General features: G+C 47.5%; 1 protein-coding gene across 2 annotated transcripts in view; it reads left to right on the top strand.

Annotated features, from left to right (window-relative positions):
* Window positions 1-1,485: 1,485 nt before the first annotated feature.
* The window catches only part of NCF2 (neutrophil cytosolic factor 2), a 30,908-nt gene continuing 15,635 nt past the window's right edge, over window positions 1,486-16,758 (top strand). For both annotated transcript variants that reach the window (XM_012729055.1, XM_004688557.2), the window contains exons 1-5: window positions 1,486-1,788; window positions 3,475-3,557; window positions 10,405-10,513; window positions 14,384-14,518; window positions 15,609-15,716. In XM_012729055.1, the coding sequence (XP_012584509.1) occupies window positions 1,615-1,788; window positions 3,475-3,557; window positions 10,405-10,513; window positions 14,384-14,518; window positions 15,609-15,716 (609 nt within the window). In that variant the 5' untranslated portion in view covers window positions 1,486-1,614. The remainder of the gene's footprint in view (window positions 1,789-3,474; window positions 3,558-10,404; window positions 10,514-14,383; window positions 14,519-15,608; window positions 15,717-16,758) is intronic.

The following is a 16,758-nucleotide window of genomic DNA, read 5'->3' as shown; positions in this document are numbered from 1 at the left end:
ATGGGAATCAGTTTAAGGAGATTTCTGAATATCAGGCTAAGATAATAAAATAAAAAGCAGGCACATTTTTAATTTTAGAAAAACCGAGGTTGCCTACCAAAGTTCGCCATTTTCCTGGGAATAATCAGTTTACTAATTGAGTTCTGATTATTTATTTGCTGGATAGAACAGCATTTCTTCCTGGCACCACTACTACCTGCTGGCTGTTTGCCAATGATTTCTAACTTAATTTTGGAATATATTCCTTCATCTCCTATGTAGTATCAGTGCTGGGGGCCCTGTCATGGAAAGGTCTGGTGCCAGCTCTGAAGGGGTCCAAGCTCTGAATGATGAAGAAGATAAATTGCCATAAATCTAAGTGCTTGGGAAGAGGTACTACAAAGGAGGTAAAAAGCCTCTCTGCTGCCTGGCGCATGGGCTAAGTTTCAGAGAGGTGGTGGAATTTGACTGGGTCTTAAAGGCTATATAGGAGTTTCCCAGGTAGAAATGCTTTCTAAATGCAGGGAATGATCTGTGCAAAGGCACACGTTTATCTTCTCAATTCTCACCCCTGCAAACCTACAAGCCCTGTAGAATATACATTTTTAAGTTTTATTTCAGGTTCTTAGAGGGAGTGTAGTGATAACTGGTGAGTTTTTCCAGGGGTTACAGAACAAGTGCTGTCCTCTAAGTACTTGACCCTTATAATTTACTTTCATGCATTGACCTAATATTTACAAGAAACTCGATTATTAATAAATCAAATTGGTTGACCTCCACTCCTAATTATTCTCAAAGAGGCTTTACTGACCTTTTCCTACCCAGGGCTGCAAGGTCCAGAATTGTAATCTGCATCCGCGGAAACTAGTAAACATCTTCAGTATCACTGAACTCCCTCGTCTCTTTTCACAGAAGGGTAAGAGAAGTCATAAATTCACAGCCAAACTTAGCTCCTCATTTTGGCATCTGCAGGAAATCAGTCCCCACAGAACCTCCTATGTGTTCATAAACCTTATCTCAGACCCAGAACACCCAAGAATATCTGGCTCAGAAACTTATTAATTGCTCATTGTATCTCAAGATGAAAACGCAAATGCATCAAGCCAGCCTACAGGTGATGAGAAAGTGAGCAAGGAATCATTTAAGACTGGAGAGAACCATCCACTCATCCAACACATATTCAACATGGGCGTGGAAATGGAGGCCCAAGGAGCTTCTAAAGGTTGCCCTGAGCCTGGGGGCGGGGCCTGGCCCAGAAGCTGCGTAAGAGTCTGGTAGAAGGCGGTGAGCTTGTAACTGGCTGACTGAGCAAAGCATTTTGGGGAACTGATCCCTCAGTATCTGCTTACTTCCTCTCCTTTGCTCTCGCCCCCACCTGCCCTCTCTCTCCTACTTTCCTTTTCTCTGTTCTGGTAGGGTGGTGAGTAAGTTGTCAAAAAGTGGGGACATTTCCTGGTTGATTTGCAACACTGAGAAGTTGTGTTAAAGGACGCTGGCCCCATTTGGAGCACCAGACTAGGGAAGTGAAGGCAGGGCTGGGGGCCGAGGGGCAGCCCTGCTGTGGAAGCTGCCTGGACGCCCTCCCCACCTCCCCGCAGACCGCAGACCTGCCAGACACCTGCTCTCCACTTGGCCATGTCCTTGGCGGAGGCCATCAGCCTCTGGAATGAAGGGGTGCTGGCAGCTGACAAGAAGGACTGGAAGGGAGCCTTGGAAGCCTTCTGCACAGTCCAGGACCCCCACTCCAGGATTTGCTTCAACATTGGCTGCCTGCACACTATCCTGGGAAACTTGCCAGAAGCAGAGAAGGTGAGTGGCTTTGCCTCTCCCTGGGGGCCTCCTCCTTGTGACTGTAATTATTGGCTCTCAACCCCCACTGCACTTTAGAAACCTTCTGGGAGGTTTAAAGGAACTCAAGCTGCTCAGGCCCCTCCCACTACAGGTCCTTATTGAATTCTGGGGAGGGGTGAGGAGGTTTTAAAAGCTCCCTGGCTGGTTGTAATGGGCTACTGGGGTCTGGAGCACTGGACTGGGTTATGCTCTCTTTTCTTTTCCATCTATTAAATTCAAATCACTCTATGCTCATTCTTTAACACTGGTATGGAACACCCTGCCCCAATTGTGTTTGCTTCTGCAAGGCTTCCTGAACTCAGCTGCTTATCTTATTAGAACGCTCCTCTTCTGACTTCCCAAGAAGTTCGTGAGTATGGGTTTTGCCTGCCCAATAGATTGAGAGAGACTTAAAAAATGAAAATCCTCTCAACTAACAATTCTGATCATTTACCTGGGGAGACTGAAGACTTCTGCGACTGGCAGATCATATTGATGAATGATGTCTGCCAAAGGCACGGTGTGGGTATTTCAGCATCTTTTTCATTTTTTCCCCTATCTTATCTTCCCAAGTATGGACTTGAGCATACTCAATAATCACTTTTGGAATTGGTCATGATAACCTGGACAGAGTGTGGAGTTTGGAAGCAGAAGATGTAGGCCCAGATCTCACCTGTGCCTCTCTCTGGACCCCTGGTCTTCAGCACACCATGCGCATTTGAAGGTCTCAGTTTCCTGAAGGGTTAAACATCAGGGGAATTAAGTGAGGCAGCTACTATTAAAGCACAGTGTAATCTCACAGCACTATGTAAATGTTAGTTCTTTTTCTTGTTACCTTTTACTCCAAGTTTATGCAAATAATCGATGCCCCCTTTTGCTTAAAGAGCCAGTTCCTGCCACAGTTATTCTCACAGAGACCAGCTGGTAAGCCAAGAGGAGGTTGCAGAGAGGTAGCTGTGAATGTCTGCACAGACTGCAAGTCTGTCTCGAGTTAGTGTGGGCATAGGCGAGCAGGCACTGGCCCTCCACCCCCTTCCAGGGGTGTGCCGAGGGCTGAGCAAAAAGCATCACAGATTCCAAAAGCTGACAGAGACAACGTACACGAAGAGATTGGCAAAGCATGGCAGCTATGCCAGGGGGATTATTTACACACCCCCTCCCCCAGCCTCCTGGCTCCTTGGCAGGGCTGTGCACCCCTCTTCTCTGCTCTTGCTCCCATGCCTGCCTTACATTGCTCTCAAGCTTTCCTTGCATTCTTCCGCTTCTGGGCTCTTCATTCTCTCTGCCTTTCCTTGGTTTCCTGTCTTGAGTCATTATTAGTAGTGTTTTATATGAATTCTTATTCTCATGTAAGCTGACATGACAAGTAAAATGCTGTTTATAAAAATGACTTGTTCTTTTGCTTTTTAATTACTTTTATTATCTCAACCCTGCCAGTAATCTTGAAAACCAGTCAGTATATATCCATTTTACAGAAAAGGAAAACACAGATTCCAGGAGACACCATTGGAGGGGTGTTCTGACTCTGGGTGTTGGATTCCTGAACCTCCCACCATTTTTAAGATGTCAGCTACTCGCATGACTCTTCCTGCTCACCCTCTAGCCCATTTCACTCCCTTTGCTGCCTGACTCCTTGGCCAAGCATAGACCCTCTGATCTCCACAGGCTTTCACCAAAAGCATTCTCCGGGACAAGCACTTGGCAGTTGCCTACTTCCAGAGAGGGATGCTCTACTACCAGATGGAGAAGTAAGTAGTCCAATGTTGCAGAAGCTGGGCAAGTCCTAAGAGAAACCCCAAGAAGTGTGTAGCGGGGAGTGGAGGGGGCAGTTTGGTGCTGCTGGACTTGGTGTTTGGGAATGATGTGCCCAGCCTGTTGGGAACCTTCTCTGGATGGCTAAGCAATAAATAACTTGAGGCAGAAGTCCTCCCTGAGGAGAGAAAGCAGCCCTGGTCCTAGTCCTAAATTAGCTGTGTCATTGCTCACAGCAGCGTGTACAGCCATGACCAGCATGGCGCCACCTGGTCCCTGCAGGGTCATAGCCGAGGTGAGGTGAGTTGTGAATAGTTGGGCCATCATGGGAACACCTGTGATGTCTACAGCAATGAGGTACTGAACTGTCACACAAGACTAGCATGGAGCCATGTCAGAACCCCACTTCTTTGCAGCAGAATGTTTTCCCATTCCATGAGGTGTAATTCAGCCACCCAAACTTGAGAATACAAACTATTTATGTTATATGTGAAAGAAGATTTTAATGCAGATTCATAAGTAGCAGATATTTAATATGGAAAATGTTCATAGTAGATGTTGAGTTTAAGAAACAGATTTCAAAACATCAATTCTGTTTCCAGAATAAAGTCTGGAAGGTTATAGACTAAAATATTGTCAGTAGTTCATTCTGGGTAGAGAAATGACAGGCATTTCTATTTTCTTCTATCAACTGATCTGTAATTATTGATGTTTACAGTCAGTATGAAATAATTAATAAAAAGATAAGTACAAAATGAAAATTAGTGTCAGGCTCCAATTCTCTCCTCCAAATACTCTAATAACATATATACAAATAACAAAGGAGAGATACTGTTTTAGGTGATGGCAAATTAACCCGTTGTAGAAATTGCTACATCTGCTTGCTAGTTCTAAGAAGAAGTCCAAGTAGAATTCAGTTCAGGCTAATGAAGAACTCTCAGTGAAAACTGTTGTGGTGTGTATGTGTGTGTGTGTGTGTGTGCATACACACAAAGAGAAATACATGAGGCAGCACAGAGACCACGCTGCTGAGATTGGCCTGGGGGAGGGGGTGGCTTTGATCCTGTGTAACCTTGAAAGGTTTGGATCTTTGGGATGGTCAGAGATAGAGCCTTTAAAGCTGCTGGGCTCGGCATTGCTACGGGCAACTACTAGAAGCTCAAAAGATTCCCAGGATGCAGATGCAGCCAGTTATCTGAATAAGTAAAAAAGCAGGAGTGACATCCCTCCCCCACCCCCCATGAAAACCAGAGGTGATCTGGTTTTCCATACTTGACTTTCCCTTTATGGCATCAAGCCTCTAACAACCTCTGCCTTCTGAAGACCCTACAGTCTCCAGGTGCATGGAATATATAAGGAGAAATGAGCCTAAAGCCTCCAGCTGATCCAGATCTCAAAAGACAAGGTCTAAAGTCATCTATTCATTAGCTCTCACAACCTCTAAAGAGGATCCTGGCATAACAAAGAGGCTCCCAGAACACAGTCTAAGTGACAGTGATCCCCAGTTGTTCCTACATGAAAGTGTCCCCCAGTAAGGAAGGCTCAAATTTTGAGTACTTAAGAAAGATTTAGGTTTCAGTTAGTCTGTGGCAGATAACAATTAAATCTGAGAGAAAAACTTACCAAAGTTTATCTTCAATTCAGCAACCACCTATTAAGGAAGTAACATAAATGACACTAGTCCCCACCCTGAGCCAACTCCTTGTCTTTGTTTAATCTATGTGCGTGGTGCCGTCCTCCCTCCAAGTTCTACTCTTGACCTTTTCCCCTTTTACTAACAGCAGATGTTTTTCTCCCTATTATGAAAGGATATAATATTCTGCATATGTATACTATATATTACTACATGTAATCTACATGCAACATACATAAGAGTCTATATGACACTGCAGTGTGCACTCTGTATTACACATAGCATATTCATAGAGTAATATACTACTATAAAAGCATATAACTCAGGAACAGCCGAAGAGCAGAGATGTGTGGGCAGGTCTGGAGTGACTGGAGGGCAACCTTGCCCCTCCCACCACTCTCCCGGCAGCTCCATGTGTTCACCCAACTGGGAGCTCCAGTGATGGCAAAATTTATGAAGCACATACATACATATGTTTACATGCCATTCCAGGGGGCTCAGTGTCCTCTGAACCTCTGATGTGAACCTTTAGGAGTCCCACCTTCCCTAAGCATTGACCTTCAACTCGAACCGGTCAGTTCCTACATCCAGCCAGCACTACCCTTTTCCAAACCCTTGTCAAGATGACCTCTTCAATATCTGCTAAGTCCACTCTCTTCTCTCCTCCCCAGCAGCCCCAACTGCCCTAGCTTAGACCCTCAGTTTCACCAGGACGCTCACCCAAGCTCCTTCTGATCAGCCATCAGTCTGTTTTCATATACATTCCAGAGTGATCTTGAAGAATAAAGGAGAACTGCTTAAGAATGCCTTCTGGCTCTCCTGGGTGCTGGATAAAAGCCAGGCTCCCTGCAGTTCCCATGTGGTCCAGCGCTGCCTAGCCCCAAACCCTGGCTTCACCTTCCCTGCATTTGCCCTGCACCCTCAATCAACCACCAGGGCAGCAACTGTTGCTGATAATCCTCAGATGGGTGTGCTCAGCACACAGGCAGAAATCAGTCACTGAAGCCAGAGCTCGAGGCAGGGAAAATGTTGAATGTGTGGAAGTCACCAGCAGGATGGCCGTTCCCAGATCCACTATCCTGACCCACAGTTAAGGGCAAGGGGCCTGGTGTTCGTCCTTCCAGAGGGTTCGCTAATTCCCTGCAAAACAGATTAATCTTTGTTTAGGTAGTTGTGTGCTCCTCAGCAACTTGGTGTGTAAACAGAGGGGGAGGTTATGATTGATGGTGGCCTGAGACTCAGTCACATGCAGAGTAACCCTATATTATTCAGCCCGAGTCGGGCCGGGTTTCACGGCCATTCCCTTCTGTGCCTCCAGCTACGCCATCTGTCTACTCTGTGACCGATACTGGCTTTCATATTTGTCTCCTCCACCACTCTGTGGGTTTCTTGAGAAGAGAACGGTTTACTTATTCTAGTATTACAATATCCGGTGTAATAATTTATTATTGTTGTTGTTGTTGTTGTTGTTGTTAATTACTACTAATAATTAATAATTGATCATTATAATTAATAATTGCTGAATTAGTTAAATGAAAACAAACAGAATATAGCCTCTACTTTCAGGCAGCTTACATTGAAAGGGGAACTCGTAACTAGAGCACCAGTGTTTTTAAACAAATGCCATGGCAAGCGAGAACATTGCTTCTTAATAGGTGGGTTAGGAACTCCTTCTGGTTACAATGGGACTTGTTTTAGGGTGATGGTATTAAGGGATTTTTTTTTTCTGTGTCGCCGCTCGTTCCATGTTGTGTTGCTCTTCTGTCTGTAAAGTTCCCAACAGGACAAAGCTGAAGCACTTCTTAGAAGACAGGGGCTGTCTCAGGAGTGACTGTCACCAACTGCCCTTTCTGCCCTGTCTCCTGCGAAGGGGGAAGGAAGCCTTAAGTGGTCTTGCAGATCTTGAGTTCTATGGACCTGTGGGTCACGAAAACAATGGGGAGCCCCTCTAGATGGAGCTGACAGGGCAGTGCAGGCAGCAAAGCCTTTGTCCTGCTGTCTTTGAGGCAGGAAGGGCAAAGCCTCAGCCCCTGGCATACAAGTGTTTGACATTTGACTTTTCACTGAAACTCTGAATTACCCAGGAGACAAGTGTTTGAGTGAGCAGCAGGATTCCAGACTGCAGGGCCTTGGAAGCACAGAACAATCCCGAATGTCAGCAGTGACTGAGAAATCACAGGGATCGTTCCAGAAATGAGGATTAGGATCCCCTCAGGCTCAGAACTATGAAAAACCCAGAGGGGTTGCCATGGTGCCCCAGGGGTTTCATTGGGGTGTGGGCTTGAAGAAAGCATTCACCCCTAGCCCAGCAGAAGTTGGTGGGAAGCGGCAGCTCCCTGGGGCCCTTGGAGACACCTGGCTCCAGTTGGCACCAGAGAGAACTGCAGAAGGAAGCCGGCAGCAGGGGTGGCCGCCACAGCTTGTGCCTCCCAGCATGCCTGGCTGTGCTATTCTGGAATTTCCATGCTGAGCTTATTCAGACCAGGGTTTGGGGTGGGGCATGAAGAACTCTAAGTCAAAGCAGGTGCCCCAGGGGGGACTGTGGGCAAACAAGTGAGGGGCTGAAGGGAGACCTGCTGTAGGCAGTGGGGGTGTGGGAGGGCAGGGCGATGCTCTTAAAGACAAGTTGAAAGAGGGACATTTAGCTGGGTGCCCCCACCCCATTTTAAAACACAGTGCCAGGTCTTTGAGTCATTTGCTACTTCCTTCTCTCTCCCTCTCACCAGGCTCAGATCTTTAGACAGCTTGATGCGTGGCTGTGAGAAGGATTTTGTCGGGTTCACTCAATACCAGGCAGACACAGGTGGGGGACATTGTAGCTGAAGTTCACCCCATTTAGCCAGCTCAGGGAGTGGGGGCTCATGCATTATGCTGACAGCACTTAACATGACTTGAGGGCTTCTCCAGCTCCCGCACACAGGCAGTGGTTCACGGGGGAACTGCCCCACCAAGAAGACACCTTCTTCCTGCCTCCACCCCCTTCTTGGCTCAGTGAGTACGAAGCAGACACTCAGTATCTGGCTTAGAAAGAACAGGCTTCCTCGCCTTCTCCCCCTTTATAGGGATCCAGAAAAGGTGTGGAAGTGACTTGAAATGTTTTCTGCCACTGCTTCTTAGGGAATGGCCTGCCTGCTTTTCACGGGTCATCAGAACAAGGCCCCTAAGAGGAAGTTGCCCTGTTTCAATCCCGAGCTGTCTTCTCCCTTCATTCCTGTAGACACTGCTGCTCTGGTGTGAGTCACTTAGGCTAACGGTGACAGAATATCTACAGAGCATGTGGCTTCTCCTCTCCCCCCTTCACCTGTCATCTGAGGACGTGTTCCTGAGGATGCTTCTCCTGGCCAATCTGTCCCTGCCTGGTCAGCTCAGCACTCTGCTGAGGCCCTGCTGGTGGCGCAGTGGGTTAGATGCAGCACTGCAAGCTAGCTGTAACTGTTTCAGTGCAAGTTTAACCCCCCACCCCAGAGGTATCCACATGGCAGACTTCTCCTGACCCACCTACTGCTCCCTTCAGCAGTGTACTTTATCGATCTGCCTGTTCTGCTCCCCTCTCTGATTCTGGTGAAGCCTCTCACCACCCCTGAGCCTCTGGCCTGTACCCCAATTCTATATGAATATATAAATAAATCTAAAAAAAAAAATCTGCTGAGATAGCGTTCTATCTTCCAGTGTATTCTTTTTTCAGGAATGCATTATCTTAGCAGTTTACTCATCATAGAATTTTTAAATGGCAACTGATAATAATTGAAATAATTGTTGATTATTAGATTTCTTATTTCTATCTAGTTGTTTTCATTTTCTTGACCTGGTAGATTTTTAATTTTACTACTTTGTTTATTGTTTGCATGTATGTATGACTCTGGGATTACATTTTTGGGGGGTTAAACGTGTGTTTATTCTTCACTCACCCTGCACCAACCCTCCTGTGCCAAAGTCTTATTCCTTTCCTTCCCCAACCACTTCCCCCTCCCCAGCCCTGTATTATCTCCTGATAATACCTAATACAGAATAGAGCTGTGAATCAATGGTTGACTTTGAATTTAGTTATCAGAGTTTTAGTACTGGCTGAAAAAAAAAAATGACAAGAATAATAGTAAATGCTGTGCATGTGAGCCAAGTTTCATCCTAAAACATCTGGAAACTTCCTCTCATTTACTTTTTACAATAACCCGTGAGGCATGTGTTATCATCTGTCTCTAATTTTACTCAGAGATGTTAAATAATTGGTCCTTTGTCACTAGATAATGAGAGTCAGGATTCAAGCCCATGTGGTTTGACACCAGACATCAAACCCAGGCCACCTCTTGCAAACGCCTCCTGTTCTGAGCTCCTTGAGTAGACTATGCCCCTGGCGCAGAACTGGCTCCTGTATTGACTTCGTGGACCCCAAGGCCAGGGTGTGATTGGCCTGGGGCTCTTGGTTAGTGGCAGAGCCAGCAGATCTGCCTCTCAGCTCAGGCTCTAGGACGCCTATCACCCCTTGAAGTTCCCCACCAGCCCATGCCCAAATGGCAGGATTGCCTCCAAGAGAACCCACCAGGCAGCTCCCGGGCAGACAGAGCCTAGGTACTTTGATCCAGTTTTCCCAAGGTGCAGACCACCATGCACCAGACACCAAGATTTTTTCCTGCCAGCCTGGGGTGGGGGGGAGGGACCAAAGCCTGGAGTAAGTCATCACAGCAGCAACCTAACAAAGCCCAAGTGGTGTCAGAAATTCATCCTGATTTAAGTGTGTTTTTTTCCCAACGTGTATGGAGAAGGTTGATGAGGGGGAGTGGAGACTAAGAAGGCCACCAAAACAGGAGTTAAGTTGGAATGAGAAGAAGCCAGAGGAGGCTGCAATGGGCAGGAGGGTGTTGGCTCAGGACCCTCAGAGCTGTCGGGCTGGTCTGACCTTAAGTGAGGAGATTGATCAGCCCCCAGGGACATAGGTTGAGCTGCCAGCTTGGGGATGGGGGGAGGTGGGGGAGGGGGGTTGTGTGGGAGGAGTGGCTGAGAAGGAGGGGCAGCTGAGCTCTCCTGGGAAATGGACAGGCCACTTGTCAGCAGTAAACAGAAAAGAAAATACCTGTAATTGCCTGAGACTGGGTTTGGGGTACCATTCACCCAGAGTTCTGTAACATGTGGGTGGGGAAGGGGTAATACAGGTTTAATCTGAAGGCCAGGACTCTGTGCCCTGTGCTCACTCCTCATCTCCCTCTGTCCTGCAGGTATGACTCAGCTATTAAAGACCTAAAAGAAGCCTTGACTCAGCTTCGAGGGAACCAGCTGATAGACTACAAGATCCTGGGGCTGCAGTTCAAGCTGTTCTCCTGTGAGGTGAGCAGGAAGCTCCCAGCCTGGCAGTAGTTGATGGGTGGCTGGCTGTGAGAAGTCTCTGACAAAGAACCACTGGGCCTGGTTCAGGCCCTTATCTGCAAGTGAAAACAAGACTCTTGTTACATCCTTCCGGGATGGCAATTAGCTAGGCCTTGGAGATGTTCCAATGTGGGATGCGTCAGTAGACAGAGCCGCCTCCCAGAGGTGAGCTAATAAGACTAGTTAAAAGGAGGGACAGAAAACACGCCAAAGGGAGGGATGTCTGAATGTTAGTGCAGGCAGGGAGAAAATCGTCCTCACTGAAGCCAAAGTCTACAGTATTTATCTATCCCTGGGGAAAACTAGGTGCTATCTCACCAAGCTCCCCAGCTCCCATGTCAGGATGCTGGTCTGTTGGAGTGATATGTGAGTCAGGTTGTTGCTGCATGGTCAGCTGGCCAGACTCCCATTAATCCTGCTCACCTGCTGCCCTGTCACCCCCTTTTGGATATTTCTTTTATTGATTTTAATTTCGTAATTGCTCAGGTACCTTCCCTCCCCCTCTCCCCGTCTACACACAGTTTGAAGAAAGCATTTTGCATCCTATGCCTTGGGACTCAGGTTTTCCCTTCAAAAATGTTCAGGTGGATTATTTTAGGCTAAGGCGTCCTTGGTTACCCAGCATTCTGTGAATGCGAGGTTCAAGGACCTTGCAGAAACAGGCTTGCTGGGCTCTCCAAGGTGAGACTGATACAGCATGTTGGCCCATGAAAGCATTCATAACAATTTGCATTATGTAGGTGACAGGCAATTTGCTCAGCATTATACTAACAAATCTGCACTCCGGGGTTCACAATCCACACAGGACCTATTGTAACCTTACTCAGAGGCCAAGTTACAGGCCACACTCTTTGCTATAAATGGTTCTGGTCCCCATGTTCTTGGTTGACACCCAGAGAGTGAGGAGAACCTAGCACAGATCCGTCTCCTGCTCAGAGAACAGCTCAAAGCACACATGTAGGAAAGGATTCCATAGAAGGATAGCTTCTTTTCTACGTTACCAAAAGGGAGAAACTAGACTTGCTTTGACTTCACAAGTAAAAATACTTTTCTAACCAACTCTTCCCTCTTCCTCTCCCCTTAATACACATGAGTAGCTTTAAAAACTAAAATCCTTGCAAAGATCGTAGATCTTTATATAGAAATATCACTGGGGAAAAAGCCCCTGGACTGTAGTTTCTCAGACAGGAGAAGCCAAGAATTCCCAGAGTGGTAGAGGGCTAATAATAAATTCTGCCACTGCCCAAGTCCCTGGGGACGTGTCCCATTCAGCCCCAGAGCAAACTAAAACTGGTTGGCATTTGACCAGCTTCCCCATGGACCATGTCACAATTGACATATGGATCCAGAGAACTCTGTGTTGGGAGGTTTGTCCTATGCATTGTAGAGTATTTATTTTCTTATTTTTTAAGATTTTACTTATTTATTTTTGCAGAGAAGAACTGGGGTGTAGGTCAGAGGTGCGAGGGTTGAGAAGATGCACCAGAGACCGAGTTGGGAGCAAAACAGGCAGGCAGATGTACTGAAATACACTGCTGAGGGGAGAAGTGGGAGAGACAGGAGAGGTCTGCTGTGCCATGTGGGTCAGCTCCCTGGCTGGGGATCGAACTCAGGCCTTCACAGTGGCCATAGCAGTAGAAGCACTGACTTAACCCCTACGTCACCTGGATGGTCCGCAGGATATTGAGCAGGCCTCTACCCACTAGATGTCAGGAGCTCTCTCACCATCACTGTGACGACCAAATGTCTCTGGATTTTGCCAGTCACCCCTGATTGAGAGCTACTTAGATTAAAGAATTGGGGGACACGTGGCTCCAGAGAAAGGTTTATAAAACAGTGGCATCAAAGCAGAATGGCATGGGAAGCAGCCCTGCAGGAGTTAGAGTTGAAAGTCACCTTCCCCACCCATGTGGGCACTGTTCTTTCCCTGAGGTGGCACGTGAAGGCCGAGTGTGCCCCTGTGTGCTCAGCCTCCCGCAGGTCCCAAGACGGCACAGAGAGTACTAGGGAAGCCATGCACATTCACTGGGCTCCCGCTGCAGCCAAGCGACTGAACCCATGCTTTGTGGGAGTCATTTCATTTGTTTCATGTAACAGTCTGGAGGTAGGAGACTTACTGTCTCTCTCTGACATGAAGAGGAAGCTACATAAGCACACAGCCAGGATGCTGGTCTTCACCCTCCATCAGATCCATGGCCTGCAAATGCCTGAGCCCGGAGCCACCATGCCCTTCTCTGGCTGCGCCTAGGTTCACCAGCTGCATCTCCCCCCGAAGGCCCTGGCCACCTGCCTCCACCCAGCCCAGGCATAAGGCTGTGACTCACAACTGTCACCTCTGAGCAGCTTGCAGCAACCCCTAGCTGTTCAGCTCTTTCTCTGCATGCTCATGCGTGACCTAGGGATACCCAGGGACCCCCAAATGTGCATGACCATCTGTGTGCATAAAAGCAAAGCAGATACTTAGTGAAAGATCTTTAATACAACAACCAGTGTACATAGAAAGGGAAGAGAAGAGAGGATGTAATTATAGTGTTTTCCTGTTAAAACACCCAAATTACCTCTCCCCTCATGGGCAAATGCCCAGCCAAACAGGGTTGATCTGAAAGGACTGATGAGGCCCTAAACCTTGCCACAAGTCAAGGCACCCTCTGGTAGAAAAACACAAGAAAGGGGTGAAAAGGGCCAGACAAGTGTGAAACAAAGGAACAAAATCAAAGAACAAATCAAGACCTCGTTGCCATTGCCAGCCTCCCACATGTCTATCACCCACATGCCTCTTCCCTGTGCCTCTTCCAAGAAGGAGTTCCAGCAGTGCCAGGGTGCAATCTGGGCTGCAGGAAGAGATCAGCAGTCCCCTGTGTGTCCCGTTATCTATCAAGGAGGCCTGCTTGCCTGTGCCACCACGTGCCCCCTCGCGTGCCCCACAGTTCCCTGTTCAGAAATGCCAGTTCATGGCACTCTAGGTCTTCAAGCCAAGGTGGCTACTGGCGAAGGGGGTGGGGAATGGCCCACTGCTCCTCTCCCTTCTATGGAGGTGCCTCTGTAGCACACACAGGATGTAGGGCACCCTAAAAATATGTCCCACTGTCCTTAAGCAGGAGCAGACCCCCTTGTGAGTGCCATCTTGATCTTCTTCTATCCCCTATTATTTTTCTACCTTTGCTTGAAAATCATTTTTACTTTTGTGGTTTGTATTATCTGGAGGCATCCAAATGCTTATTTGGCTATAAGTAGTGCAACATAATAATAAAACAAAGACTTGTGAATTTACCGCCCCACTGGAGACCTGGAAAATTACGACGACTGCTGAATGTGGCACCTCCCATCGAGGTGAAGGACTGTCCAGGATTTTGCTGTGTCTCCTTCCAGCCCCTCTGGACACCCGCACATGGGCGGTGCCTTGCTCATTGCTCTATCCCAGTCTTCCCACTCCTGTTCTGGACTGAATTCTATCATTGCAGGACTTGCACTGGGAACCTCCTTCCCCCCAGCCCCCAACCCTCATGCCTATATTTCATCCCCAGCTCTTCAAGGACTTGGGCAAGTCCTTCTTGTTACTAAAACAACACCGTGGTTTCCTGGCCCCTCCTGACTGACACAGGGTTGGAAGAACGCAATGATGTTGGTTTCCTTCATGGCATCATGTATTCTCGATGCTGTGCTTGCGCTGGACAGAACATGGTAGCGAGACCACTTGTGTTGTGTTTGAGGTATTCCCAGGACGCCTGAGAAAGGGAGACAAGGCAACAGACGATACTGAGAGTCCACTTGCAAGCTCTTCTTTGGGACCAAGTTGAATCAGCTTCAAGTTTTATGCCTGTTCTTTTCCAGGTGTTATATAATATTGCTCTCATATTTGCCAAGAAGGAGGATTGGAAAAAGGCTGAAGAACAGTTAGCATTGGCCATGAACATGAAGTCTGAGCCCAGACATTCCAAAATTGACAAGGCGATGGAATGTGTCTGGGTAAGTAGCCCAGAGAGGCGGGATGGTGAGATGACTTCCCTGGCTTTCATTTGTTCACTGGACATGGAGATTGAGAAGCTGTGAAAGCGAGGCTTCCCCTTCCTCTGGGGTCCGGGTAATTCTTATCTTGGGGTGTATTTACATGTAGAATCTTCATTCTGGTGGTGCAGGCAGACAAGGGTGGGAGGTCAGGACAGCAGAGCCCTGGCCTGGCCCCTGCCATGGCAGCACAGGGGCAGAGGGAGGCTGAGACTGGAGCCAGCATATGGGCAGAAGCTGTGTCACCCCAAGCATGTAATGGTCCCCCTGCCAACACGTTGATTATATGAACGGATGGTGCACTATCCAGAGGGTGAAGCTAGTTTGAAATCCTATTTTAAAACACTAGGAATAGGGGGCCCTCCTTGGTGGTGCAGTGGATTAAAACACAGCACTATGAGGCTAGCTGGGGCTGCCTCAGCACCAGTTCCATCCCTGGCCAGGGAGGTGACCCACATGGCTGGCAGACCTCTCCTGTCTTACCCACTGCATCCCTTGCAGTGTATCTCAGTCAATCTGCCTGTTCTGCTCCCCACTCTGTCTCTGGCGAGTCCTCTCACTGCCCCTGCACCTCTGGCCTGTACTCAAGTTCTGTATGCATAAATACATAAAACCTTTTTAATATATATATATATTAAAAAATATATATATATATATAATATATATATATATATATAACTAGGAGCAGGGGCTCATGTCAGCCTATTTATGCCAGCCGGCATCAGCAACTGCCAGTCCCAGGAGAGACTGGCACCACATTGCTTGTGTCTGGAGCCACCCTCCGGGGCTATGAGTGACAGCTCCATGCAAGCCGCACAGAGAGAAGGGCAGATCCCTGGGAACTGAGGCTGCCAGGGCAAACAGCACAATGGTGTCTGCACAGCTGTCAGGGCAAGGCGATTGTCACTCCACGCTTCCTACCTTAGACATTCTGACATAATCACTTCTGTCCCTTGGAAAGCTACTTTTGGGGGTTATCTCAATGATCCTTGCATCCATTCTGGGATGGATGATGGGCAGGTAATGAAAGATGATGTTCTCTGTGTTCTAGAAACAGAAGCTGTATGAACCAGTGGTGATCCCGGTGGGAAAGCTGTTTCGGCCCAATGAGAGACAAGTGGCTCAGCTGGCCAAGAAGGATTACCTGGGCAAGGCCACAGTGAGTGCGGTCATTCGGCTCTTCCAGAGCCTCCTGATACCACAGTACAGTGGAAAAAATTCAGGAAAGTGTTTACCTGCTGTGCTTCTTGCCTGGGATGACAGGGAGAGGCTTGCTGATAGTGTTCAGGCTGCTGAAAAATGAGCACAGCCTTCTGGTTTATTTCCCCTAGTGGCTCTTATTACTTCATTCCTGCCTGACCCTGGGTTCAAGGCCCGTAGTTACTTCTAGGATTTGAGTCTTGGTGACGGGACCAATGGAAAGAAAACACAGCTAGGGGGCACTTTCTAACTATAAAGAGAACACCATGGAAACAACCCTGCGTAGCATCCTCTGGCTAAACACTCCTTGAAGCCCCACTGTGATTAGATCCCTTTTGAAATGGGCTGCTATTGAATCCAGGAAGGAAATCCTTTCAGAAATGATCTACAGTGAGCCAACGGCTCCCTTCCAAAACTGCATTCACTCTGACACAATGGTAGAGGCTGAGGTTGCCTGGGTAGCTCAGGGCCTGGGTAGCATAACTGGGCCCAGGAGCAATGTGGAAGACAGCAGCCTGAGTGAGTGGCACACCTCAGTGTCCATCAGGGATGAACAAAGTGCGATATAGCCACACAATGGAATATTACTCAGCCATAAAGAGAGTGAAGTACTAACACTCACTACATGGATGAGCCTTGAAAAAAATGACGCTACATGAAAGAAGGCAAACACAAAGCCATGTGGTGTAACTCCACATGTATGAGTGATCTGAAATAGGTAAGTGCACAGAAAGAGAAAGTAAAGCTATTGATTACCAGGTACTAGGACAAGAGAATGTAAATTAACTACTTAATGGACATGGTATTTTTATGTTAGGATGATGAAAATGTTTTGGAATTAGAAGTGAGAACACAACATGGTAGTTGCTAAATACCATTGCAATGTTCACCTTATTTATTTAAAAGTTTTATTGAAGTAATATCACGTTATAACATTATATAATGTTTAGGTTTGCATCGTTATAAAAGTCCCCATCTGTGGATACTAAAACTCCAACCTC

This window comes from Condylura cristata, unplaced genomic scaffold (genome assembly GCF_000260355.1).
Source record: "Condylura cristata isolate star-nosed mole 26May11 unplaced genomic scaffold, ConCri1.0 scaffold00024, whole genome shotgun sequence".
Lineage (NCBI taxonomy): Eukaryota > Metazoa > Chordata > Mammalia > Eulipotyphla > Talpidae > Condylura > Condylura cristata.
Note: the sequence above shows the minus strand (reverse complement) of the source record. Positions and strands in the feature narration are given on the sequence as shown.